The sequence below is a fragment of the Melospiza melodia genome, chromosome Z (assembly GCF_035770615.1).
Source record: "Melospiza melodia melodia isolate bMelMel2 chromosome Z, bMelMel2.pri, whole genome shotgun sequence".
Taxonomy (NCBI): Eukaryota; Metazoa; Chordata; class Aves; order Passeriformes; family Passerellidae; genus Melospiza; species Melospiza melodia.
In genome coordinates this window covers 54460547-54487632 of record NC_086226.1, presented here as the reverse complement: position 1 = coordinate 54487632, position 27086 = coordinate 54460547, and the positions used below count along the sequence as shown (strand labels likewise).

General features: G+C 38.6%; 1 protein-coding gene across 3 annotated transcripts; it reads left to right on the top strand.

Annotated features, from left to right (window-relative positions):
- The first annotated feature begins 1288 nt into the window (after nucleotides 1-1288).
- On the top strand, nucleotides 1289-27086 carry UBQLN1 (ubiquilin 1). 3 transcript variants are annotated; one of them, XM_063180442.1, is made up of 11 exons: nucleotides 1289-1473; nucleotides 13406-13557; nucleotides 16866-16981; nucleotides 18323-18585; nucleotides 19274-19432; nucleotides 20036-20279; nucleotides 20760-20902; nucleotides 21843-21926; nucleotides 24386-24501; nucleotides 24817-24985; nucleotides 25775-27086. In XM_063180442.1, the coding sequence occupies exons 1-11, from the start codon at nucleotides 1309-1311 to the stop codon at nucleotides 25925-25927; spliced, it is 1764 nt and encodes a 587-aa protein (XP_063036512.1). In that variant the 5' UTR covers nucleotides 1289-1308; the 3' UTR covers nucleotides 25928-27086. The 3 variants fall into 3 exon arrangements, with proteins under 3 accessions (XP_063036512.1, XP_063036513.1, XP_063036510.1); XM_063180443.1 differs by having other exon boundaries at nucleotides 25753-27086; XM_063180440.1 differs by having other exon boundaries at nucleotides 1290-1473; nucleotides 25772-27086.

Genomic DNA, 27086 nt, shown 5'->3' with positions numbered 1-27086 from the left:
TTGAATTTCCTGAGAGGCAGGAATATTTTGGGAGAATGCCTAATTTGGCAATGCAGTTTTAAGTTGTGTTTGAGGTTTTTTTGGTCCAAGTTTGACGAAGATGTGATTTCCTGCTATGGAATGCTACTGTAGCAATACCTTTAATGTAGTAAATGTCTAGTATTTATTACTCTTTAGCCGGGGCCAAGTAACTTAAAAGCAACAGGTACTGAATTATTTAATTGATCTAAGTTCACAAACTATGCCAAGTTAGTCTTCTTGCATTTTCCAACACCAAACCCCTGCATGTCACTAGAGGCCTCTGTAACACCTCACATCTTAGACTGGAGCTCCAGCAAACCACACTTGCATGGCCAGCACCTGCATTCCCAGACCCTAGCTGGGGAACTGGTGACTTTCTGCACAGACATCTGGAGCTCATCGTCTCTCTGCCGAGGCAGGGTCACCTGGAGCAGGTGACACAGGAACGTGTCCAGACAGGTTTTGAATGCCTCAAGAGAGGGAGAATCCATGACCTTCCTGGGCAGCCTACTCCAGTGCTCTGCCACCCTAAATGTTCTTTCCCATGCTGAGGTGGAATTTCCTGAGTTTATGGCCATGGCTCATCCAGTCACTGGGCACCACTGAAGAATCTGCCACCATCCTCTTGGCACCCACTTTTGGGATATTTACATGTGTTGATGCATCCCCTGTCAGGCTTCTCCAGACTAAACAGGCTCAGTTCCTGCAGTCTCTCCTCATATAAGAGATGTTTCAAACCCCAAATTATCTTTGTGTTCCTCGGCTGGACCCTCTCCAGTAGCTCCTTGTCTCTCTTGTGCTGAGGAGCCCAGAACGGGACACGGCACTCCAGAGGTGCCTCACAGAGGGAGGTCCGTGGAGGCAGGCCTGGCCGAAGGGCAGGGACGGGACGGCCCAAAGCCACACGGGCGGCGGGAGGGCTCCGCTCGGTCACGCGGACCGGGCCCAGGCCCCGCCGCCGCACTCGGCCCTCGGCGGCGCGCGCGGGGCCGGCCGCGCGCACGGGCGGTGCCCCTTTCTAGTACCTTCCCCGTTGCTCTGCGTCATCACGGCGCGCGGCGGCCGGGGCGAGCCGTTTCCGGTGTCGCGGGCGCGGCGCGGCGCGAGCGCTCGGCTGGAGCCGCCGGGAGCCGACAGCCAGCAGCCAGCAGCCAGGCCCCCTGCCCTGCCCTGCCCTGCCCTGTCCTGTCCGGCCCGGCCCTGCCCTGCCCGGCCCTGCCCTGACTCGACCCGGCCCGGTCCGGTCCTGCCCTGCCCTGCCCCGCCCCGCCCCGCCCGCACACAGCAATGTCGGACAGAGCGGAGGGGCCCGCGGGGGGCCCCTCTGGCTCCCCCGGCTCCCCTACCCGCGACTCCGCCGGTGTCTCCGAGCCGCGGATCATCAAAGTTACGGTGAAGACTCCCAAGGAGAAGGAGGAGTTCGCCGTTTCCGAGACCAGTAGCATCCGGCAGGTGAGGGGCGGCCGAGCAGGCTGAGGGGGCTGGCGGGGCCGCGCTGGGGCCGGGGCCGGGCGCAGCGCCGCCCGGCAGGGGAGCGCCGGCTCGCGGCTCCCGCCTCTGGCAGCGCAGGGCGAGGGCCCTGCCCGGTGACAAAGCAGCTTTTGCTCGCCCGGGTCGCGCCGGGCGCTTTTGGGCGAGCACCGGCACCGATCCCGGCCCAGGAGGGGGTAGTGGAGAAATGTGCCGCCTCGTACCCTCCTCTCCGACTTCTCTGCTGCGCTGCCGAGGGCCGGCTCGGAAGGGGCATGTAGCTCATTCGTGAAGTGACATCAACAATCTTCCAGCTCCCTTGTCGTAGACAGGGACACCTTCAGCTGGACCAAGTTGCTCAAATCCCCATTTAACCTGGCTTGGAACACTTCGAGGGATGGGCCATCTACAGCTTCTCTGCTCAGCCTGTTCCAGTGCCTCACCACCCCCACAGTAAAGAATTTTTTCGTAATTGCTAATCTAAACCCACTCTCTTTCACTATGAAGCTGTTGCCCCTTGTCCTGTCAGCACACGTTCTTGCAAACAGTCTTGCCTCATCCTTCCTGCAAGTTCCCTTCAGGTACTGGAAGGCCACAGTTAGGTCACCCCAAAGCCTTCTCTTCTCTCATTTTCTAGCTGTGAGTTGTCCTAGTTGTGAGCTGACTGGTTTTGGTGGTAGTTGTCTCACTGGCTGGCTAACATGACTATAGAAAACATATGCAGTCACTTGTATCTCTCTGTTTCCACTGTTCATTTTGATCTAACACTGTCTTTAGAAACAGTGAGTCAGCCTTCAACTTTGGGAAGTTGTAGCCTTGCAATGTGTGTGTAAAATCTGCAGTCTCCTGTACTTTGATGTGCTAGTTATGGATATGGTACTTAGTATGGCGTGGTTATGTCAGATAACCAAGTTATTAGGGATTTTGTGCCTCCCTGTGAAAGCCTGTGCCACAGCTGCCTCTCTCTCGAACTAGTGACACCTGCTGATTGATCTGCACTGTTTCCTGCAAGTCTTCTAGTTTTGTAGAAGGTTTGCTGTGCAAGTATTGACTAAAATTTCATTTATTTAAATTAGAAAGCAGCAAATCATAGCAAAGGTGCTATCAAAATGTAAAAATGCAGTGTCCTGCCTATAAAGCACATAGACATCCCTCGATTCAGAACTTCTTTCATTTTCCATAGGATTTCCCAGTTTTCTCCTTGAAATGGCTCTAAATATGGCAATTTTGTGCTATTCCACATTTTTTGTGTGTTATTGGTATTGCAGACCTCCTCAAAAAGAGATTACATGGTCTGAAAGCACCACTAACGTCTAGATACAGAACTTGACATCATTCCTTAAGTGTGAGCTGAAGGACACTGTCAGGTTAATAGAAGAGATACAAAAGATGAAGTAAAGGCTCTGAAACTTCAAATGCAGTGCTAGCACTTCAACTAGACTGTCAGACTTTTGTTTCACCTAGCTGCTGTGAATAGAGAAAATGCTAGTATTTCTTTCAGGTTTTTTTGTCCCTAAGTCTAATCTACATTCAGCTTCGTTTTGTGGGTTTGTTTGTTTGCTTGTTTGTTTGTTTTTTTCCTTTTGTACATCAGTGTTTGGGCTAGAAGTGTCCCAGAACTGAGTTTCATTGTGGTTTTCTCCACCTGCCAATGCATTGAAGCCGCTTTCTTTTCTTCTCTAGTCTTTCGGCAGCTGCAGTGTTGTGTGCTGTGAGTTACTCTCTCTGCAAGCTCGATCTAGGCATTTCTTCCAAAAGTAAAACGTCTGTGTTTGCTTTTTAATGTTGTCCACTGCTTTCCCAGCAATCTCAGTCTGAAAGGGGTGCTTTTCATTTCTCTGTTCTCCATAGATTTGTGAGCAGCTTCAATGCAGTTTTTTAAAAAGTCTTTGCAGTTTTGGGGCTTTTGTTTTGTTAGGATATTTCAAAAGAGAGATTCATAAACTGAATCTAACCTGAGGATTGTGTTTGTCCTGTAAAGCAGTCAGCCATTAGTTGGGTCCTTTGGAAATAATAAACAGATTTACTCTGGCTGTGAATTTTGTAATGCATTTGACTTTTAACAGTTTGTTTCATATTTGAATACTGGTGGAGCTGCCACGTTTTCAGATAAACAGTAGTCATAAACTGAAATGGTTGTACAGCCTGTCAAGAGCATGAATTTTTACTGAAAGCAGTTATGCAACTTTAGGGAATTAACAGAGGACACTGCTTCAGATGTCTTTGTTGTCTACAGGTATCTTAAACTGTGAGTGTTGTCTCTCTTGGAACTGTTGTTAAAATATTAGGTCTGCAGTTATAAATTGGTGCTTGTGAAGTAAGATTGCCCTGCTGGGTTGACCATTGGATTCAAGTCCCAGGCAGTGTAACAGCACTAAAAATGCGCTGTGCCTCTAGTGTGACTAATATTGGCTTTTTCTCTTTAATTGCAAAAGTGAGCTGTTGATAGTAATAAGCATCAACAGTAGATGCAATGTTTCTAGAACTGGCCTTGAAAATAGGTTAATCTCAAATACCAGGCAAGTTGCACATCTGTTCAAATGCATCTGTGATCAGCAAGTGTTTTGTACAGTTGAGATAGGTGGGCCAGTAACTTGTCGGCTGAAAAAAAAACCAACAAAAAAAACCCAGCAAAAGAAACTCCCTCAGTATATTTCTATAGCTAACATTAGAACTTAAAGAATTGAGTTATTTCTTTATGGTCATTTCAGAATACTGCTAGAACATGAACCCAGATTTTCTAGGAAAGTATTTTGAGTCATCAGGGCCAAATTTAAGGGTAAAAAAAATTTTAAATTTTATGTTGCCCCATTAATGTAAACCATGTCTGCAACTTTTCTGTCAAGATTTTTTCCTCTATTGGAAGACTTCAGTAGAATAGATTTGTTACTGTGACACTGTGTTGTGCAGCTAGAACAGTGAGTATGCAGGTTGGTATGGAAAACAAACTAAGTACAAAGCTACTCTGGGAGATCAGTTGATTTACATTGGTGTCTGTCTGTCTTTTCTTTGAAAATTATTTGATTGTGCTTAGCACAGGTTGGCTCAGTATTAGGAGAAGGACCAAATGTTTGCATTCTTGACTGGGTATGATACTGATCTTTCTCAGAGCCGAGGCTTAATGAATACATGATGGGTAAAATATGTTGACTAGCTGACCCTGACAGTGCTGATACTCCGACTCACTAAAACGCTTTGTCTCTTGTCTTGTGTTTTCTTCCTTCAGTTTATTTTCTGAGTTCATGGCAGTACAGTCTTTGCAATTTCTTGCTTAGCAGAGTTGTCTTAATGTGTTTGGTAAAGCCTGTATGCAAAGAAAAAGTGTACTCATTTTAGGAGCGACTCAAGTCTTAGTGGATGACTTGAATTGTTTGAGTATTGAGGTGTTGGCATCGGTTACATGGAAAACTAGTTTTTTTACCTTCATAATTTAGAATAAGGGAGTTTTAGAAGAGTTAAAGCTTGCTAATGCTTCTTGATGCTGTTTTAGTGCCCTGTGTTGAGATTTGTTGTATTTGTGGGTTTATTATAACTGGTCCAGAATTACTGTCTGTGCGTGTGTAGCACACTGAAAGATGCTGAGTTGTCCATTCTGTGAGCATTCCAACTCTGAGACAGAGTAACGTGTCTAGCTGTATGTTATTAACTTCTGGGCCAACGAGTGAATACAGTAATCTGTGCTAATAATTTCAGAAGCTTACAGTTCTTGCAGAGAATGATTGCCAATCCTTTGATTATATGATAATTTCAGAGCAATGCCCGTCAGAAAGAGTTAGTGAAATTGAGTTTACCTCCACAGAAAACAGATTAGATCCTTTTGCAGGATTTGGAGTTTTTTCGCCCCTTTTTGTTTAGCTTCAGCCTTTAAATACAGTATCTCTTCAGTGTGGAATACAGTTTTCAGTAACAGTATATTTAACAGTTTCTAGTGTGTTTTCTAAAGTAGGTGAACACAAATGTGCTTTCTGCACTAGACTAAACTACATATAAAAATCCCTGAGTTGCTTAATTTTAAGTATCCATATATCCATTGTGTTGAGACTACTGATTTTTGTCAAGTGGAGAGCTTCTAAATTTTTGATTGAAATTACAGTACTGTTTACGTTTGAAACTTTAAATCTATAAATCCAGGATTTCATTTTTATGCCTGGATCTCATGATCCCAAACTGGTAGTGTTCTGCTTCATACAGATCACACAGGTGTAAATGTTAAATTGTTAAAGATTTGGATAGTTTGGTAGTGGAGCATCTTTCCTGGTTTGCATATGCTTTTAGTATTTTCTGTAATGTTTTCCCTTTTAAGAAACTGTACTTTATAGGAACAATTCTTTTAACATGATCCAATTCTGTTTCACTGTTTTTCTGTAATCCAGGGATTACTGAATGCTATAAACCGAATAGGTTGAAACTCTATAATGGAATCCAGTCTGTTTTTTGTTTCCAGGATTGTGATTGAGGTTTCTGTTCTTTCTCAGGTGTCTCAAGGCACTTGAATACACTAAGCATTTAGTGTTAGGTTTTCCATCGTCTGGTGTTTCAGTGCATTGTAACACATCTCTGTGATTTTTTATGGAGTGATATACTCTCATTACACTTATTTCTTAACCTGAGTTTTTTTCCCCCCTCATTTTGTGATATGAAAATTGTTTTAGAGCAATGGTAGGTGATTATTTTATAGAGTAACCTTCCGAAGTAAAAGTATGTTGACTTTTGTTGGCTAAGTTAGATGTAACTCAGAGGCATCAGTGGCCATAGTACTCAACAGGTGTTTTCTGATAAATGACTGGCAAACAGAGTAAAATAAGAAAACCTATTTAAGTAGTAGTTGAAGTGTCTTTTAGGTAGATACCTCTCTGCATAACACTAAGACATGTATATTTTAAATTATTTTTTAAAAAGTGTTATCTGTGTCAGATGCATTTGTCCTGTGAGTTTGTTTTGCTAAAATCCTTCACCCTCAGTCAGGGGTGTCACACAGTTTTAAAAAATTGCCATGGGTACAGTTCAAAATTGCCGACAGCATAGAAAACCTTAATGAATAATTAGCTGTGGTAAAAGTGTCATGTAAAGATTTTAAAAACCAATCAGTATTTCAATAAGTGACTATAAACCTTGTCTCTGTTAAAAGGGTCATTGTCTGGGAGTAAAGTTAGGGTAAAATCTTAAGAATTTGGAAGATATGGTTACATGGTGTTCTGGTTTTGACTGGAATAGAGTTCATCTTCTCAGTAGTTGGTATGATGCTGTGTTTTGTATTAAGTGCAAGAATAATCTTGGTAACACACTGATTTTGGCTCTTCCTAAACTGTGATTTTTCTAAAAACCGGTTGTTTTTTAGGAACGTTACTTCCTAACTCAGTGACCCCACTGATACTTCCCAAACCACACTGCCTCTCTCTTTCTCTCTCTCTCTCTGCCACCTTTTCCTTTCCCTCTCCCCCCTGAGCCTGAGTGCTTTATTTGTTAAATAATGTTGAATGCTGTATAAATTAGTTGAGTTGTAGAATACAGTTGAGAGTTTTCAAGACAAAAATAACACTGAAAAGAGGATTTGAAGCATTTTCTATTTTTACGCAGCACAAAAACGTCAATGAGTTAAGTTGAATCTTAGTGTCCTGTAACTTACAAAACTTTTTTCTCTTTTCACTCTTCTTAAGTTGTCAGTCAACCCAAGACATGCTGGAGAGGGGAGTTGGAAGCACAAAAGGTCAAGATCACAGGTCAAGATAAGAACGATTTACTGGAAACAGCAGTGAGATAAGAAAACAAATATTAACAGCAACAATACTAATGGCAAAGGGTGCAAGAAAGTCAGTGATTGACACAAAAGAACTCCCTTGATAACTGACAATACTGGACATCTCCCTCCACCATGTTTTCTTGGCCAGAAGGAACCCCTTTTCCCTGGAAGAGATTCCATTTCCCCAGCTGCTGTCAATGACAAGAGGTGGTATAAAATAACCTCCGGGTCCAAGCCATGCCCCCTCCTGGCTTCTGCAAAAGTTAATCTCTGGTGGTACCAGTTACCAGTGGTACCAGGGTCTGGATTGAAGGCACTTGAGATGGTAGATCATGTTCAGACTCAAGTGTTTATTTCTTATCAGTGAAATAGTCTCACTACTGTGAGCTGGGCAGCTTTTCATTAGCAGGCACAAAATGGCTAACAATCTCTTGTTACAAGGTCTTTTAAGACTAAACTATCCAATTAAGAACTGACACCTAGATTATTTTCCCTTTTAACCCAATAACTGATCCCACAGAGCCCACAATGCAGATGTTTCTGCCCAATTACAAAATGCCACCCAAACCCACAAGGAAGAAGGAAGAAGAAGCATGAAGAAGAAGCCCAGGATGATGCCCTGTGCCCTCCATCTTGCTTCCATCCACAACATAGTAAAAATGCCAAACCCTAAATTTCTCACCAAGTGATACACCTACACTACTCTCTATAATCTATTTCACACTTCTGTGGATTCTAGTCTCTCTTGAAGTGTAGGAAACTTCCTCCATGAATGAGGGTCAAAGTCAGCGCTCCTCTGGGGGTCAGGGCACCCCCGAGCAGACAGAAATATTCCTGGTGCCCTGGGTTTCTACGTGAACCCTTTCTTGGCCTGAGCCAAGACAGTGCTTGTTTTCAGTTTGTGTTGCTTTGCCAGTGATCAGGTACATAACAAACAGGGAGAGAGTAGATTGCCAAGTGCTTTTAGGGGAGAAGCGTTGCTTCTCCAACAAAGGCTTGGCGAATTGGTAGTGGCTTGTTGAAGAATCCCTGAAGGGAATAGAAATGGCTAGAACTTTACACTACCATGTGCTGCTGCAGTTTGCCCTTTATGGGCTGCTAGCCTTTTAAGCTCATCAAGAATTTGACTTTGTGTTTTGAAATGTGGTTTTTCTGTGAGTTTTATTTGATTGCAGGCTTTTGAGGACATAATTTTATTATGAAACTAGCATGGGTCATTGGCAAAGCTACCATAAGATAGTAACCCCATTAAGACATGAAGGACAGTACTCTTACATAGAAGCCTTAGTTTGTGCATTCTTTCTATCTATACTTTATCTGTTGTGGGCCAAAAGTGCTCGTATTCCTGCTTGAAATGATGAATTCTTGTCTTCCTTCCTGTATAGTGTCCTAGAGAGTTGTGCAATGAAACCCTGTTTTTACTGACTCACTTTAAGTCAGTCGTAAGATGTCCAGGTCATGATTCATCCCAAAAGGAAACCACAGCTATCAGCTGTGGCCGTGAGTGTGTTTGGTTCCTTACTTCTTGGGTCAAGACGACCTGTAACCATTAATTCTGTTGTATGAAAGAAAGCTGTAGCTCATAAAAGTTTACTTCGGAGACTGCTCAGTGTGGGTGTAAAACAGACTGGAGTTGAGTCAATATGCTTAACTGTGCATGTAACTAACTGTTGTTAGGAAAGACAGTTGAAAGTTTAAATATTATGGGTGTGTTTTGAAACAGCAGTGCCAAACAAAGTAATGCTGTTTCAAAATCTTTCTTTGTAGTAGAACTATTTGAGAGACTGCTGAGAATGAAAACTGCAGTTCAGCCTTCTACGTACAAGCATTTGCTTCCATGGCCTCTTCTGTTGTGTTCCAAAAGGAGTTTCCTGTGCAGGGAGTCAGCAACCTTACTTTTTTATACAGTCATCTAGATAAAATTGTAGCTGAATATTTTCAAAGTAGTTGAAGTTTTAGGGACCTGTTTTCTGTTAAAAAACCAGATGTTAATTGATGTTAATTGCCTAAGACCTCTTCCAGGTTGTTACTGTAATTTAATTTTTAAGTATGACTTACTAAGCTGAGGTTTAGAGAATTTGGGAAAGTATGTTTTAATTGATTTGTTTTCTTCTTTTTATTACTTTATCACAACACTTTGTTTTGTGAGTGGATAATAAGATTATTACAGTTACTGGTTTTGATATCATAAAATGAGTCAACAGAAGCTTTTGAAACATTATATGGTTGTAATATGTCAAGGGAGAGTTTGAATGTTAATACTTTCACTTTACCTGGAATAACACTTTACCAGGTTCTTGCAAGGCCAGGTTGTCAGATGTTAATAGGTTAATGTTTAAATTATGGATCTGCTCTGCAAAGTGACAGTGCAAGACAATATCTGGTTTAGTCAGCTGTTCTACTTCATGTGCATTCTGATATTTGTTTGGTGACAAAGTGTTTACTTTGTCAGGTACAGTATGCATTTTGTTCAACACTGGACATTAGCATTTTATGGTGTCCATCTGTACCTTGAAAAAAACTTGAGAGGCAATCAAGTCGAGCAGGTGTACGGAAAGTCCTAGATTGCTTCAGAGAGTTGCATTTTTTTTCTGTGTGTCTTAACAGTGAACAAAAAGCAACTCTTGTTAATGGTGATTATTTTAAAGTTCTATGAAGATAAGGGTATTTGGCATGGAATTGAAAGTATACACAAGAAGTGCTGGTGTGCTGCTAAAAGCCACTGTTTGTTCTCAACATGAAAAACTATGCTGCTTTTGTATTTCAAAGCAAAAAAAAATATTTATGTAAACAAGATAGCTTGAGGTAAAATAGCAATTTGGGCAAAGTCCTTCAACAACACAAGCTTTGAATTTGTTCTAATTAATTCCAAATCTTCAAGTTGCCATGCTTTGAGGAGAATATTACCTTGAATCAGCTCACTCTGGTTAAGATGCTTTTTACTTTTCTCCCTAGGAAAACCAGGCCTCTGACTAGACATTAGTCCAGTGTTTTAGTCTGATTACCACTGTGTTTCTCTCCACGTATTTTTGTAATAGTCATGTAAAAAATTGACATGATTTTACATTATTTTTACTGTATTCAGTTACTAGAGGAGTACAGTGAACTAGTTTCCATGAACACACTAGATTTCAAGTATGTTGAAACATTATTTTCACAACTTTGAATTCTTTTCTATGCCCAGATATGACTGAATGACCTTTGTGGTACCACAAGGTGTAGTATTATTGCAATGAAGTAAAACTTACATTTAGAACAATAAAGGAAATGAGCTGACATTGTTGGTTTAATTGTTACATGATAATTAAAAGGATGAGTCACTGCATTAGAAGAATTGGATAGAAATGCTCATCATTTCCAGCCAGTGACGCTGAACTCCTTCGGCTTTTGGTTTCCCCAGTGGATGAAGTATTTTAACTGTAATTTACAGATACTGTTACTTAGTTATATTGTGCAAACTGAAGACCTAAACAACACCAAAATTATTTTTTTTAGAACTGCCTGAATTTCCATCATCATAATCTGTCATGGTTTAAACCCAGCCAGCAATTATCATGCAACTGCTTCCTCACTTTCTTCCTGCCTAGTGAAATGGGGAAGAGAATCAGAAAAAGAAAGAAAAGGGTAAAACTCAGGGATTGATATAAGAACAGTTAATATTTAAAATAACAGTAGTAAAAATAACAATAATCACAGTAATGAACAAGTGAGAGAGAGGAGTAAAACGCAAGAGAAACAAATGGTACACACTACAGTGCCTCAGCACCCACTCTCCAATGCCCATCCTGTTCCCTTCACTGGCAAATCCTTCAGCCACACTGTCAAAGTTGGTGAGAGCAGGGGTTGGGAGAATGAAGAACCATCCCCTGTAGAAGATCAGGTTCAAGACCCATGGGATTTGATTAGATACATCCATGGGCCCTGAGGGAACTGGGCAAGAAAGTAGCTAAGCCACTAGCCATCATATTTCAAAAGTTGTAGCAGTTCTCCGTGGAAGTTCCCACAGACTGGAAAAAGCAAAACAGAACATCCATATATTTTTGGGAAGGGAAATTGGGAAGACTCAGGGAGCTACAGGCTGGTCAGTCTTACCTCAGTGCCTGGTAGGATCGTGGAATGGAACCTCCTGGAAATTATGCTAAGGAACTGGAAGGTAAGGAGAAGATTGGTGACAGTCAACACAGTTTCACTAAGGACGAATGTGATAGTTGCCTGTGACGGTGTTGCAGTGGTGACAGATGAGGGAAAAGTGAGTGCTATCATCTACCTGCACATATGTAGAGTGTTTGACACTGTGCCACATTACTTGTCTCTAAACTGGAGACCCATGTTTTTGACAAATGGACTGCTGAGTGAATAATGAATTTAAAGGGTTGTGGTGAATGGCTCATTGTCCATGAGGAGACCAGTGATGAGTGGTGTCCTTAGGGATTGGTACAGAGGCAAGCACTGTTTAACATCTTTGTCAGTAACATAGACATTGGGATTGAGTGCACCCCAACCATGTGTGCCAGTCAGTGTGGGATGAATTAGGTGATGGAGGAAAGGGAAGCCAATCCTTGCCAGGCTTGAGAGGTGGGCTCATGTGAACCTCGTAAAGTTCAACAAGGCCAATTGCAAGGTCCTATACTTGGTTTGAGGCAATCCCAAATACAAATACAGGCAGGCTGGATTGGGAGCAGCCCTGAGGAGAAGGACCTGGGGGTGCTGGTGGATAAGAGGCTGGACATGACCCAGCAATATGTTCTCAGAGCCCAGAAAGTTGATTGTATCCCAGGCTGCATCCAAAGAAGCATGGCCAGCAGGGAGAGCCAGGAGGATTCTGCCTCTCTGCTGTGTTCTGCTGAGACTCCACCTGGAGTGCTGCATCCAGCTCTGAGGACCCTGGCAGAGGAAGACATAGACCTGTTGGAGTGAGCTGGGAGGAGTCCACCAAGATGATCAGAGGGCTGGAGTCCATGTCCTGTCAACACAGGCTGAGACAGTTTTGTTCATCATGGAGAAGAGAAGCTCCAGGGAGATGTTAGAGCTGCCTTTCAGTCGCCAAAAGGGACTTACATGAAAGATGGTGAGGGACTTTTTAGGAGGGCATGGAGTGATGATATGAGGGTAATAACTTTACCCTCTTTAATATTAAGAAGCAATCCTTTACTGTGAAGACGACTGGTACAGGTTGCCCAGAGAGGTGTGGATGCCCCATTGCAGGAAGTGTTCAAAGCCAGGACTTTGAGTAACCTGGTCTAGGGAAAGGTGTCGTGCCCTTGGCAGAGGAGTTGAAACTAGATGATCTTTATGTTCATTTTCAACAATGTTTTTAGGATTCTGTCTTCCATATGTGTAGAGGATTTTCTTCCTCTGCCTCAGGAAAAAAGATAAAATAAAGTGTATGAAGTTAATCTATTATTTAAGGTATTTTTGACAGTTAACACTTAGTAAGCAGTCTCTTTTGTAAAAGGTCTTGTATGGTAATGATTTCTCAATGAATGAAAAATGTATTTATTCACTGTGACCTGGGCTGTAACTTCATTTTATGTAGCCGTGTCATGCATTAAATGAGAAAGCAGAGCCACTTAAAGTATAACGTTAGTCTGTGTGGCAAGGAATGTTAGTTTTGACACGTGGAAGGGAGGCAGCAAAAATACATCTAAGGAGAGAGTACACTCAGTTCAAGCAAAAGTCTAGACAGATTTATCCTCTTTATGGCATTGCGTCTTCAGTTCTTCAGCAATGGATGGCTTCAGTGGTATGCACATTTGTATATGTGTACTTGCTAGTATATAATTATAGGCATACTTTACCATGTATATACATACGGGTGTGCTTAAGTATTGTATATACTAGTATTTATTTACATCAATGATGCATGCTTGATTGAAGTCACAGTAGTCTTCAAGAGAAATCAGATTTTCGTTGTCACGACTTGTGGAACTAATGATCTAGATATTAAATTTTGAAGATTTCCTTTTCTGAACAGCAAAGAAATATTTCCATCTTCCTGAGGACAGAAAGAAGTTCAGGAAACAAAAGTATTTCTAGTTTGTGAAATACAGAATATGCAGTACAAGTGAGGTAATATAGCAAACGTAAAAAACAGCTTGTTCTTAAATTATTTTTAAAAATTGCAGTTCAGTATTTAATTATATAAATGTATAATATTTATTTTTTTTTGTTTAGTTCAAGGAAGAAATCTCTAAACGTTTCAAGTCCCACACTGATCAGCTTGTGTTGATATTTGCTGGAAAAATTTTAAAAGATCAAGATACTTTGACTCAGCATGGAATTCATGATGGACTCACTGTTCACCTGGTTATCAAAACACAGAACAGGTAATCTTAATAACAAGTGGTCTTCTGTTTACCTCTAGAGAAGTTTAAGTGCTCTGTATTATTAATAGCTTTCTGTTGGGCAAAACTAGATTTGACTAAATCACCTTAATCAGCTCCTTAGTTTTAGCTGCTGCAGGACAACAGTGAGGTTATGAAATTACACCGTTTTTTAAAATTTATCTCATATTTTATTTTGATTTATGTTTTTAAATACATTTCTTTTACTTTTTCTTTAGGTTGTTTTTTTTGGGGTTTTTTTGGTTTTTGTTATATAGCTTTTTTTTTTGTTCAAGCTGTGTGAAGTGCCCAAAAATCTTTCCAACAAGTAGAGCAATAGATCCCTCAAAAGCAGTTTGCTATTAGTCAATAACATGTTCATTCTTTTAGAGTGAAAGTGGTTTTGCTTCTGTTGTACTTAGGTCTTTTCTGTTTATGGTGAGGATCCCCTCTGATGTGAAAATGTCTTATGTTGAAGGAAAGAGCATGAAGTGTAGGAGAGAACAGAAGTAGACTTTGCCTTTCAAGGCCTTACCAAGACACCAAGGCTGGCTACTAACATTAGCATTAAATACAAATTCTTGTTGAAATTAGTATCATTAACATTCAATGTAGGTACTTTTTGAAATTGATACCTTCAGTTCTATATTCATGCCCTGGAAGGATTATGTTCTCTGTCCTGGAGTCAAAATACGTGTTTGTACTGTCAGAGGTGTCCCTTTCCTGCCCTTTGCCTCCTCCACCTGAAATTTAGGCTGATACAAGCCATGCCAGTCTTGAATATGGTATTAGGCAATACTGCAGTTCTATTCTTTTTGCATCTGAGTGAGTATTCTGCTGTTGCTATTTTTTTTTTTTTGTTGCTTTTTTTGCCTGAAGTCCTAAGTATGACAGAGAGGCACCATGAGTACTACTAGAAGGATGCTTTGACTTGCACAATCTTCAGAGGGTTTATAGTTTGGATCTACTGTAGCTCTACATACTGAAATACACCCCTGCCTGCCTCTTGGGCCTTCTTGCACTTTGCCTCTGAGCAGAGGAACCCTCAGGAATGCAAATGTCAAACATTTTCAGTGTTCCTGCATCTGTCTTATCAGCATTGCACTCCATGTCTTCATTCATGCCTGCTTTTGTTTGAATCATTTTAGAAGGCTGTATTTCTGCTATCTGCAGGATGTTTTAATCATTGGGAAAATGAAGTATGAACTAAGAACTACAGATCCTTTGCATGTACATGTGCTGTGTTCAAATGATGCATTGAAGTTTTCACCTACTAGCTTTACTTGAATAAACATGGTAAAACCTGCTGGAGAGAATGTAAATCAGCATTGTCCTGAAATATCTCAGTTGTATTCTTGCTAAAATATCTATATTTTATGCTTGTCTTGAAAGACAAGATTTTGACCCTGCCGGTGTGGCCTGGAACATGCTGATTTTTGGCCCTGAGTATCAAGATTGATTTGTTCCCAGGTACTTTGGTACGCTCTGCCATTTACTTTTCTGTTGACTCTTGCTGTTACTGTTGCTGCTGTGTATCTGAAAAAGTCAAAGTTATTTTCCAAAACTGGATCTGAAAGTGATCTTTTCCCTTGTAAACTATGTTATTAGATTTGTAATTTCAAAATGGGAATCTTCATATATCCCAGCCACATGCTTGTTAAAAAAAAGATTACTTTTTCTACTGTGCTACATTTTCTAGACTGCTACAGACTTTCAGTGCACTCTTGTTACCTATCTTCTACAGTGTCAGAGTAGCAGTGAGTGATTAGCAATAGGCAGTGAAGATAAATAGAATTTCTGAATAGAGGTCTAGGTCAACAGGTGTCATTTGTTCACGTGTGCTTGGAGGAAACATAATGGCAAAATGGGTGTAAAAGGCAATGTGCACTTGACAGGAATATAGCTGAAAGACTGAAGGCTCAAAGGCTTGAAACTCACATGAACCTTAATCTTCAAAGAATATGCTCCAGTTTGTATGGGAGCACTGTTGTACTTCAGCTTTCAGTGTCACCTACTTTTCTGTCACACTTTTGAGAACCTTTAATGTCTATTACATAAAGCAGCATAGTTGCTTCTCAAAATAGTTTCTCAGCTGAAAATACAAATAGGATTTGATGCTTCTTGTTTTTACTTTGCTTTTGGAGGAAAGATGTGTATATTTTCTAGATAAAAGAAAACTCAATATCTCTAGCAGGAGAATCGCAATCAGTATACAGTCTATAATCTTTCTCATTCAAGTTACAGCTGCTTGGCCAGTTATAGTCATCTTGTGTTCAAAGTTTGCAGTTGCTGATAATTAGGTTAAAGAGCTCTTAGAAACCTCAGGAGAATCTATGCTTTTAAAGCATCTTTCTGAGGTTTTTTTGTATGGTTGGGGTTTTTCTCTGATGTTTGCTTGAGTGGAGCAAGTGCAGAGTTATGTTATAGGAGAAAGGTCCTCCAAGGTGAACTGAAGTATGGAGTCTAGTGTACTGCCAAATTCTCAAATCTTTTTGTGATGTCTGAATTCGTAGTTTTCAAAAGTATTTTATTCTGTAGTATTGCAAATATAGGCATTTATTGATTGTTGAACCACAGTGGAGAATTGATTTGGATTTCAAAGCAGTCTCTTTTCTTTAGAACAGAGAGGTCAGGTTAACTTTATTCGAGCTCAATTCCTTGATCTCTTTTACTGCATGGCAGCATTTGTCTTTCTGCCTGCAGTAGAAGAGTGTGATGAGTACACAGCCTGGGCAGGCTTTAGTGCCTGTGCTAAATTATGCTGGCTTTAGTGTCATGTGATTTTATTAACAGCCTTTTTTTGAAGTCTGAAAGGTTTGAGAGTTTGAGATTTGTCTTATAATAAAATGTGACATTAACTGAATTTCACATTCAATAAAGCATCCTATTGGAGATGTGGCATGAAATAAATTCTGCATTAAATTTGTCAGGCTTTATTTCTTGAAGGTGTAGGCATGTTATCAGTAGTATATGAGTATAGTGAAATAAGACATGGATCCTTAAAGCAAGGTAAGGACAGAGAAAACAATTAATTGGCAAGCGTCATGGGGTAGGATGAGAAGGTGGTAACAGTGATACCTATCTGTTTTTTCACTATATAAAACTACTGTTCTGAAAAACTGATGACATAACAGGTGTCTGAGAAAGATTTATTACAGGAAACCATGTGGGGATAACTGGAGTTATCCCTGGGTTATGACTAAGAATCTAAATGTAATTTAAGATTCTGAAGTAAAATACTTTAGCTACAAATGGCACTACTTAAAATAACTTGTTACACTCTATATAAAGTTTTGAAATTGCTTTTTCAGATCACAAGACCACCCAACTCAACAGGCAAACACCTCTGGGAGTACTGCTACCACATCGACATCAAGCAGTAGTACCTCAACGCCAGCATCAACAAATAGTAATCCCTTTGGCTTGGGTAAGAATATTTGTTAGGTGGAATGGTGGGTATCTTCTCTTGGATTCCACTAATTGTGCCCAAAGCTTTATCACAATGTAGACAAAACTTGAAAAACAAAACCCAAACAAACACATCAGCCAGAAAATTAATTACAGTTATATACTCAATTGGCTGTAGAAGGTTTCTGATCAGTCAGTTACCAAAGAAGAGTTGTTTCATTAGTTTTACAGAGAATCATGAAATAGTTTGGGTTGGAAGGGATACCTGTTAAGGTGATCTATTCTAAACTCTGTGCAATTAGCTGGGCCATCTTTAACCAGATTAAGTTCCTCACAGCCCCATCCAACCTGACCTTGAATGTTTCCAGAGGTGGGGCATCCATCACCTCCCTGGATAAACTGTTCCAGTGTTTCACCACAAACTTCGCTACAAGATTTGTACTGTTTCACCTTCAGTGGTAAGGTGCTACTGATGTTTTATTTTGGCACTATGCGTAATGAAACACCTTCCAACGTCTTTGTACTACTTAAAGTGCATCTGAATTCCTGTTATCTGAATACAGATGAATCACAGAAGTTTGGACCTGTGACATGAAGCCAAGATCTGCAATGAAAGCAACAAAATTGCTGCTAATCTTACAATTAGCTATTTCTCAGGTTTCAAGTCTGATAGTATTAAGAGTCTTCACTTCTATGAATGAAGAGGCTGCAGTCTGTTGATTTAGAAATTATAATCTGTTTCCATAGTTGTGGTGGGGTTTTGTTTCATTCTTTTTTGTCTTTTTTTTTGCATTTGGGAGTGAGGAAGAAGTAGAATTGGAAAAGCCAGTTATAGTAAGCAGATGATTTCTTGGGTTTTAATTGTTCTTTGGTCTGTTTAGTACTTTCTGAAACTTTTTATCTGGATTCAGCAAAGCACAAAAATTCAAAACATAATTTCCTCTTGGTACATTATTACCAGGAGGAACACAGGTTTTACATTTAAGTGGAATTGGAAATATTACTCATATCACTCTTAGTTACAGTTTAACTAAGAGGAGACAGATAAATGATTACTACAAATGCAGTTGTTAAATGTTGCTGGAGGCATATGGACCTAAAGCCCTCAGTCTCAAACATTTCTTGTATCTTGGCCTTGGAAAATGAGAAGAAAAGCTGTTAGAATTATAACAAATTTTATTTAAAAATAAAGTTTATTTAAAAATAAACTGAGTAACTCCTGAACAGCCTTGAAAAAGATGGGACTTTCCATTCACTTTTGTTACTTTGAAGTATGAGATATGTTCAAGTATTTTGTATTTAGAAAAAATCTGGATGTGATTGGAAGTATAGTCAGTCACATTTTTTCATCCTCTTGAAGGTGGCCTTGGAGGTTTAGCAGGCCTGAGTAGCCTGGGCTTAAATAGTTCAAACTTCTCGGAGCTGCAAAGTCAGATGCAACGACAACTTATGTCCAACCCGGAAATGATGGTTCAGATAATGGAGAATCCATTTGTTCAGAGCATGCTTTCAAATCCTGACCTGATGAGGCAGTTAATTATGGCTAACCCTCAAATGCAGCAACTGATACAGAGAAATCCAGAAATCAGTCACATGCTGAATAATCCAGATATAATGAGACAGGTATGTAAAAAGATCTATTAGTTCATGACTTGTGATTCTGCTGTTATGTAAACGACAGAGCCAGAATTGGACATACTTAGTGGAGCGTGTGAACATTCTTACTCGAAATCTGTAAAAGGTTGCCATAGACAACCAGTGTCTTCATATCTTGTTGTTAATGTCCAAAATAGACTGATATTTCAGGAAATCTGCAGCATAGTTTTTGAAAGTCACTGAATACATGTCTTCTGAGGCTAGAACTGGATGTGGCTGTCTGCCCTTGAAACCTGTTGTCTAGCCAGGAATTTTACCATAAGTTGTAATTCTCCAAAATTCTGCATATTTTCATTGTGTCACTGTGGGTACTTCTAAATGTTTTTAAAATTAGAAGATAGATAAGTTGTATCTTATGGCAAAATGTACCAAAACCCAAAGAGATTAATAGATGCTTTTGAAATTCTATGTATTTATTTTAAATTTCATATTATAGGCTGCCGGCTGTAGTGATGTTAGAAACAGTAAGAATTATGGTAGAATGCTGGCTAAATACTGAATTGTGTTGATTCACACTGTGCTGACAGGTTGATTCAGCTCTATTCATAATTTTAAAGTGGGTTAGACAGGGATGGCTGAGATATTACCAAATGCTGACATTTTCACTTTAGAATGGATTTCTTATTAATACAGATTAAACGTTCCACTTCTCTAGACACTAGAACTTGCTAGAAACCCTGCAATGATGCAGGAAATGATGCGAAACCAGGACCGAGCTTTGAGCAACCTTGAAAGTATACCAGGGGGATACAACGCCTTGCGGCGTATGTACACAGACATCCAGGAGCCAATACTGAATGCAGCACAGGAACAGGTGAGAAAAGATTACAAATGACACAGAAAGGACATACTTAATATTTAATAAAAGAATTAAAGTAATTAAAATGTCCAGATGTTTATTTGACAAAACAATTTCTGAAACTTGAAATTGTTATGTAGCCTTTTACTCTTGAAAGATCTTTAAAAATCTTGTTCTTCTGAGCCTAAAGAAATACAGCTATCACTTTTTGTGATTGAGAAGCTATTTTAAAGTTAAGAGATTTGCTTGTTACTTAATTTTTAATTCCTTTAATTTACTGCCTTAAGATTCGGAGGTCCGGTAAAATCCTTTAAGGATGTGTTTAGTAATTTTAAACTGAAGGTGAGAAGAATAAGAGATTTTAAAGTCAGAAACCAGTATGCAAGACACAATTTTACTCTGATCAAAATACAATGCAGTAGCAACACTATTTTTGAAAAGAAATGTGATTTAATTTTTTGAGGGAGTCCTAGTATCTCTCAGTGTTTGTGTATTTTCACAATATTTACATTTAATTACTGTAGACTGGTGAGTATAACTGATTATAAGCCATAAATGTTTATTTTCATGTATGATTTATAAATTTGTAGAATGATAAGTGTTTGCTTTCCTTTGTAGTTTGGAGGTAACCCATTTGCTTCTTTAGTAAGCAATGCATCAGCAGGAGGGGACAATCAGCCATCTCGTACTGAAAATCGAGATCCTCTGCCAAATCCGTGGGCTCCTCAGTCCAGCTCACAGACTTCCACAACAAATACTGTCACTACTGGTGAGAGCAGTGGCAGCAATAATGCCGAAAGTAGCACTTCAGGCACAACGGGACAGAGCTCAACTGGACCAAATTTGGGACCTGGGCTTGGAGGTGTGTTTGTTACTGCAACTGTTTATATTTGCACATATGTGCAAACTTACTGAAATTATTCTTTCATTAGACAGAGAGTTTTTGATTCAGTTTTTATTGCTATTTACTTCTGTAGAACTTTTTACTGTTGTTAAAGTCCTCTGAAGAAAAATAAAAAAAAATAGGAAAAATAATCTAAGTGACAATAATACTTAAAATAACAAAGGTAGCAATTCTGCAGATGAATTGTAGTATTTTTTCTGTTCTAAGGCAAATGGGAAAACAGGTAATAATGTGAATAGTTGATGGGAATGTGTGTTCGGTACAATGTCTGTCTTAACTTTTAGGGTAGATGTGTCTGTGTAAATAGAACAGCACTGAGGTAAGTTTCAGGGTCTTAAACTCATGAAAACCAAGTAGTTATATTCTGGGTTTAGATAGTCTCCTTTCTCTGATGATAATCAGAATGCTTACTAACGTGCCCTTTACCTTTTCTTTAAGCTGGTATGTTCAATACACCAGGAATGCAGAGCTTATTACAGCAGATAACAGAAAACCCACAACTTATGCAGAATATGTTGTCTGCACCCTACATGAGAAGCATGATGCAGTCGTTAAGCCAGAATCCTGATCTTGCAGTACAGGTAAATTGCATTTAGTATAGCAATATATTGTGTGTATTAAAGTAAAAAAAGACAAAACCCAAAAGCTCAAAAATTGCCTGTGGCAAATGGGCTAATTTTTAGTGTTAATTCCTGAGTAATTACTGTAATTATTAGCTGCTTACTTTCAAAAATTTGTTGCCTTGAGTTTCTTCAATTTGTAGTTGGATATCATGCCTTATATGCTTCAGAAATCATCATGGGGTTGTGTAAACTTGTGATCCAGCATTAGAAACAGACAAAAAAAGTGCTTTCATTATGAATTAAGGTAGACCTAATGGTAAATAAATACCCTCTCTAGTCTGGGGGAAGTGAAGGGAGGGGACTTGGTGCCCTATCTAGATATTACTCTGTTTTTAACTTCTTATTTTTGACTTGTGCCTCACTGTAAAATTAGAGATGCTGTTTTATGTATGGTAGTGTAGAAGTGCTTTGAATTTTTATTTAAAGTGGTAATATTGAAGCTCAGATTATGAACTGACATTGAAAAAATATTACCTCTTCTGTGTTAAATATTCACTTGGAAATATCCTTGACTTCAGGTGATATTTACAGCAAAGCTATTACTTAGATTTTTGGTGGAGGCTGAACAGAAAAGTATTTTCTTGTAATACTTTGCAAGACTGCCTTATTTGTATCTGGAAATCCATTCACTTAAAAGAAAAAAGGTACCAATGAAGCAAAAGTGAAACAAAAAAAACAAAAACAAAAATCCAAAAAAAGCCCCCACAAAAAAACCCCACCAAAAAAACAAACAAAAAATACATACACCCTCAGAAAGTTTTGGCCAAAGGAGTAGATAGATGATTATTGTTCTGTGAGGTAATTTTCATAGACTATTACTGTATTATCCGTAGTTGCTTTAAAACCTTCAGTGGTTTTTACTGCTTGATCTTTGAAGTTAAATATTTTTGTCCTATAGATGATGTTGAATAATCCTTTATTTGTTGGAAATCCTCAACTTCAGGAACAAATGAGACAACAACTTCCAACTTTCCTTCAGCAAGTAAGATGAGATACTAGCTCTTAATAAAGGTCTTCAAGTCAATGAGCAATATATTTGGTAAACTGGTGCCTGTCTTTGATTTGGCTAACAGCTAGATTCTGTAATATATTCTCATTAGCTTTAGCTACTAAGTTAGATTGTCCCCTAATAATATTCTTGCTAATGTCTCCATCTCTTTCAAAAGTTAAACCTGTTGTCTGTGACTAGCATAACCACTAAGATTTGTTCTTGCTTCTTTGCTTAGAAGGAATAAATGCTCTTACTGCAACACCAGCCAGAAAACACCTATTTGTGACAAAATTTGTTTCGGAAATTAAAAAGAATAATACTTTTCACAATGCTAGTTAAAGTTTCAGTATGCTTTTCTCATGCTTTTCAAACCTGCATTAAATATTTGGAAAAGAGGTCCTCGAGCATATCTTGAAAGACCTAAGTCATTAGCTAATTTAAAAGAAGTGGGTTCTGCAGTCTTTCCTGGAAAGATTGCTGCACCATTATCTTCTGCTCATACCAACATTGTGTTTGCAGCCCAGGTATCTGCTTAGTATTAGTTGCCACAGTGTGTAGTAGTACTTGTTTCCTAAATAGAAGCAAGCAAGATTTTTGTAGGAATTAAAAAGCTAATCCACTGCATGAATTCTGACATTAGGCAGTCGTTGCAAATCATTGTAAATATGTGTTTCCCAAGATCTGGCTGCATGCAGGAGGTTTTATGAATAAAATAATGAGAACGTACATGAATTACAGTAGCATGTTCAGTGTTCAGAAGATAGTTTATATTGTTTGAACCACATAAATGGCTGTGGTGTTTTGTATTGCCACTGCTTTGTAATGACTCAGTAGTAGCTGAGGAGCCAGTACATTTATGTTTTGAAATCTGTGAATAATTGGTAATTAATGAATGCACAGTAGGAATCATATCTTGTTTCCTTTGTGTATCGCCTTCTGTTATTACCACCTTGGAATTTATCTGCACTAATAGTTCTCTGTTGTATTACTGTCTGAAGTTAGATGATTAACAGATTTGCAGGTGAGGTGTGGAGAAATAGCTGGATATTCTCAGAATGTTGGTAATATTTCAACTTGTGTTTTCTTGCTTATCTACCTGTGTTTATATTATGGGACTGGGAGACAGAAACCGTGGAATCTGCATATGGGAAGACATCTTTTGCAATTAAGGGCAATTGCCCAGCAGAATTAGGGAAGAATGGCTGCTACTGGAATTAATAACATTAATAACATTAATAGAGATGAGATCCAGGTCACCTAAGTGCTCTAAGAATAGTTGGGCCGGCATTTATGTAAGACAGCTTCAAACTGATATGTCTTACATTCTGTAAGACGTATGATGACTGTAAGTCAAGATTTAAATATTTTCATAAAGTAGTTGTAGCAGCTGTATTTGGAGACCCCAAAATGTTTATCTCTTTAAATCTGAGTTATCTTTTCCATATACTATTCATTGTTTTGTTGACTTTTAGCTATCATGAAGATAAAAGTCCAAGAGATGAATGGAAAATATTAATTGCTCTTCTGAAGTCTCTTGAGGCACTCAGATCAGATTTCTTCATGTCCTGTGCTGCAGTTCTGCTCTGCAGTAGGGGAAGTTTCACCTTAATCTGTGATTTCCACATTAATCAAATGTGGTTTTTCAGCAATAGTAACCTGGTCTAGTTGCCAGGGGAAAGCTGCCCAGATTAGTAAGCCTATCTGCTCTTTGGTCGGATTATCAAAACCTGTTATTTGTAACTGAAACATTGCTTTTCATGTACCTGTTGCATCTCTATGCAAAGGTGAGCATAAGCCACTAGTTTTGTGTCTAAAATAATTAGGTTTTTGGATATTTCATTTCAGACATGAAAAGGATGTGCATTCTAAATTATTTGATGATGTAAAAGCGTATTTGTAATAGAAGTCACAGTCGACAGAGAACCCTTGAATATTATACATTTGCTTGTTGGTATATTTTCCAGTATGTTTGTTTACATTTCAGGCTGTAAGAGCAATACAGATAAGATATGTACAAATAGTCACAACCAAATTGCTGTGATCTGAAATCAGCTAGGAAAAAGGAACTTAGTATTTTTTCTTAGGTATTTTTTGGTCAAATTTCATCATGTTCAGCATTGTTGCTTACTAGTAGTATGATACAGGAGACTAATTCTAAAACAATGTACTAGCACAGTCTTGAAGCCTTTGAAAGATTGAAATCTGTAATGAAAAATACTTCTCTTGTATAATTCTTGTTCAAGAGACTTTTTCTACATCTAGAGAGTTCATTCATTGCCTTCTATGGAAGTTTTCTCACAGAAGAAAAATAACTGAAGGATTTCCTGTAATATTCAACTACAAAATCAAAAGCCAAGTTCTGGAATTATGTCAGATTCTATGAGACATCTAGCAATAAAAATTACCTTGAAACATCTACATATACTGAAGAGTTTCTCTCCTTCTCTTAGATGCAGAATCCTGACACCTTATCAGCTATGTCAAACCCCAGAGCAATGCAGGCTCTGCTACAGATTCAGCAGGGCTTGCAGACATTAGCAACAGAAGCACCGGGGCTTATACCAGGGTAAGAATTGATCTTACAGATTTGGACAGGAAGTCTTCTCTTGTTTTGGTTACTCTTTTTAGATTTAGAGATTTATACAGTCTTTATTAAAGATTCATCCTCTTGCCTTTTTTAGTTTAACCAAATTTTTTTTTAGAATCTGTCACATTTGTCTGCTGTGCAGTTCTAAACAGTGATAACTCTGGGCTTTTTCTCAGTACATTACTCAAATTGTTATCCTCTCTTTCACAGAATTTGTACCAACTAATTAATGAGAAGAGACAAACTAGTGTTTATTATTCAAGTGGTATATTTCTTTTTCTGTAATTTATACAGGTTTAATCCTGGTTTGGGTGGAGGGGGAAGCAGTGGAACTTCTACAGCATCCACTGTACCTAGTTCTGTTTCCACTGAAAATACAAGTCCAGCTTCAGGAACTGCTGAACCTGGTCACCAACAGTTTGTCCACCAGATGTTGCAGGCACTTGCTGGTGCAAATGCTCAGGTAATGTACATCATTATATTTAAATATTTTTGCTTTTATTCTTAATTGTAAAACACTGGAAAGAAGACAGGTAGTTGAGGAGAGAGCCCACTGGATGCTTCTGGTCAACAAAGGTCAGTAGAAGAGGCTTAAAAGTGCTATTTCAGCTGTGCAAGTAAATACTGAAAAAATACATCCTCTGTCCTGATGAAAAACATGCCTCTGAAGGTCATATCATTAAGACAATGCAGGATTTTGCCATGAGTTTGTGTAATCAGGATCTTCCTATAAAGCAAAGCTAAGAGTTTGCCTTAGATTCAAGCTTTCTAACAATCAGGATTTTGGTAATTTTAGTCAACAGACACTTGAGAGTGTTACAAAAGTGGTGATCTTTATGTTGAAGAAAAATAAAGCCTGTGATGTTCAAGATTGCTGACAACATAATCTTTGCTGTTCCACATTGCTAGGTTGAACTCTGTTTTGTTTTAGAAAACCAGCTATATGCATATCTTTAAGAAACGGTTCATGGACATACATGTACCAAATTTAATGTGACTCCTCCACTATTAGTCAGTTTTTCCTGGAGTTCAGGAATGGTATGTAAGTGTAGATAATTTGATGTTGCTGACTTGTTAAAAAAAATTTCTTTAGTTGCTAATTGAATTTATCTGAATATATTTTTTGGAATTTGAAAAAGGTGTAGTCAAAAATTAGAAAAGACAGAGTGGTGCCAAACCCACCTGTGTTTAAATTGTGTATTTTGCTAAATATGTATTATTCTTTTATAGCTTGAAATTTTGTTCTTAGCAGTTACAAAATCCAGAAGTTCGATTTCAGCAACAACTGGAACAGCTGAGCGCAATGGGCTTTCTGAACCGTGAAGCAAATTTACAAGCACTAATAGCAACAGGAGGAGACATCAATGCAGCTATTGAAAGGCTGCTTGGCTCTCAGCCTTCATAGCAGTGTTTCTTTTAACTTGAAAAATGTAATTTATTTTTGATAACAGCTCTTTAATCTTTCAGATTGCTTTATTTCATTCTGACTCTTGGGATTGTCTTGTTATAACTAAAACCAATCTGATGCATTTGAAGGTGGAGTGCAGTAGTTTTCTTCAGACATTGGGAATCAATGCATTTTCACTTTTGAGTGCATCAATTCTTTTGTTCAGCATTATTTGTGATTTTTTGGAAACAGTGTCAGCTTTCACAGTTGGATGAACAAGTTTTGTCTGACCTACAAATGGCCAATTTATTTACTACTTAAACAGTATCCTTCAATAATAATTTATGTAGATTGCACATTAAAAAGGAAACAAATTAATTGAAGCTGTGGGTACCAATACTGCTTATTGTGATTTTAGCATGTTTTATTCTCTTGACTAGCAAAATGCTGGAAGATTTATACCACTTGAGTAATCTACCATCTTTTACTTTAATTTGTCTAAGGTATAAATACAATATATACAACAGAGATGGCTCATTTCTAGAGATGTACACAATATAATAGAGTGAAATTGTAAGCAATGAAAAAACAAACACAAAACCCCACAAAGCAACAAGAAAAAACCCCACAAAAAAAAAACCCAAAAAAACCCCCCAAAAAACAAACAAGAAAAAAAAAAAAAAACCCAAAAAAAAAAACCCCCACAAAAAACTCCAAAAAAACCGACAAAAAAAACCCATCATAGGACTTGAATTTGGTGTAGAACTGCCCAAGATCTTTGGTAACTATCTCAGAAAAAATGCTTAAGCAACTTCAGTTAAAATATGCTAGAATTACTGTTATGGTTGTCTCTTTACATTTAACTGTACAGAAACTTGCATTATAACATTATTTCAATAGTCACAGATTTAACTGTAAATTACTTTTGTCATTGTCCAAATTAAAGAGCCACAGCCTTGTGCTCTGCAATTGCTTCTATGGCTATTTGGCTTGTTCCACTGAGATTTTTACATGTATTCTGATTTGTAATTGGAGAAATTACTTTTATTCATGGTCATGTGATACTCTAATTACTTTTAACCACCAAGTAAAAAAATACTGTATAGCTTTTGAGTTTCTATTGGTAGTTACTTCTCTTGTGCACAGGTAATAAATGAATTAAAAAAATCTTTAAGCA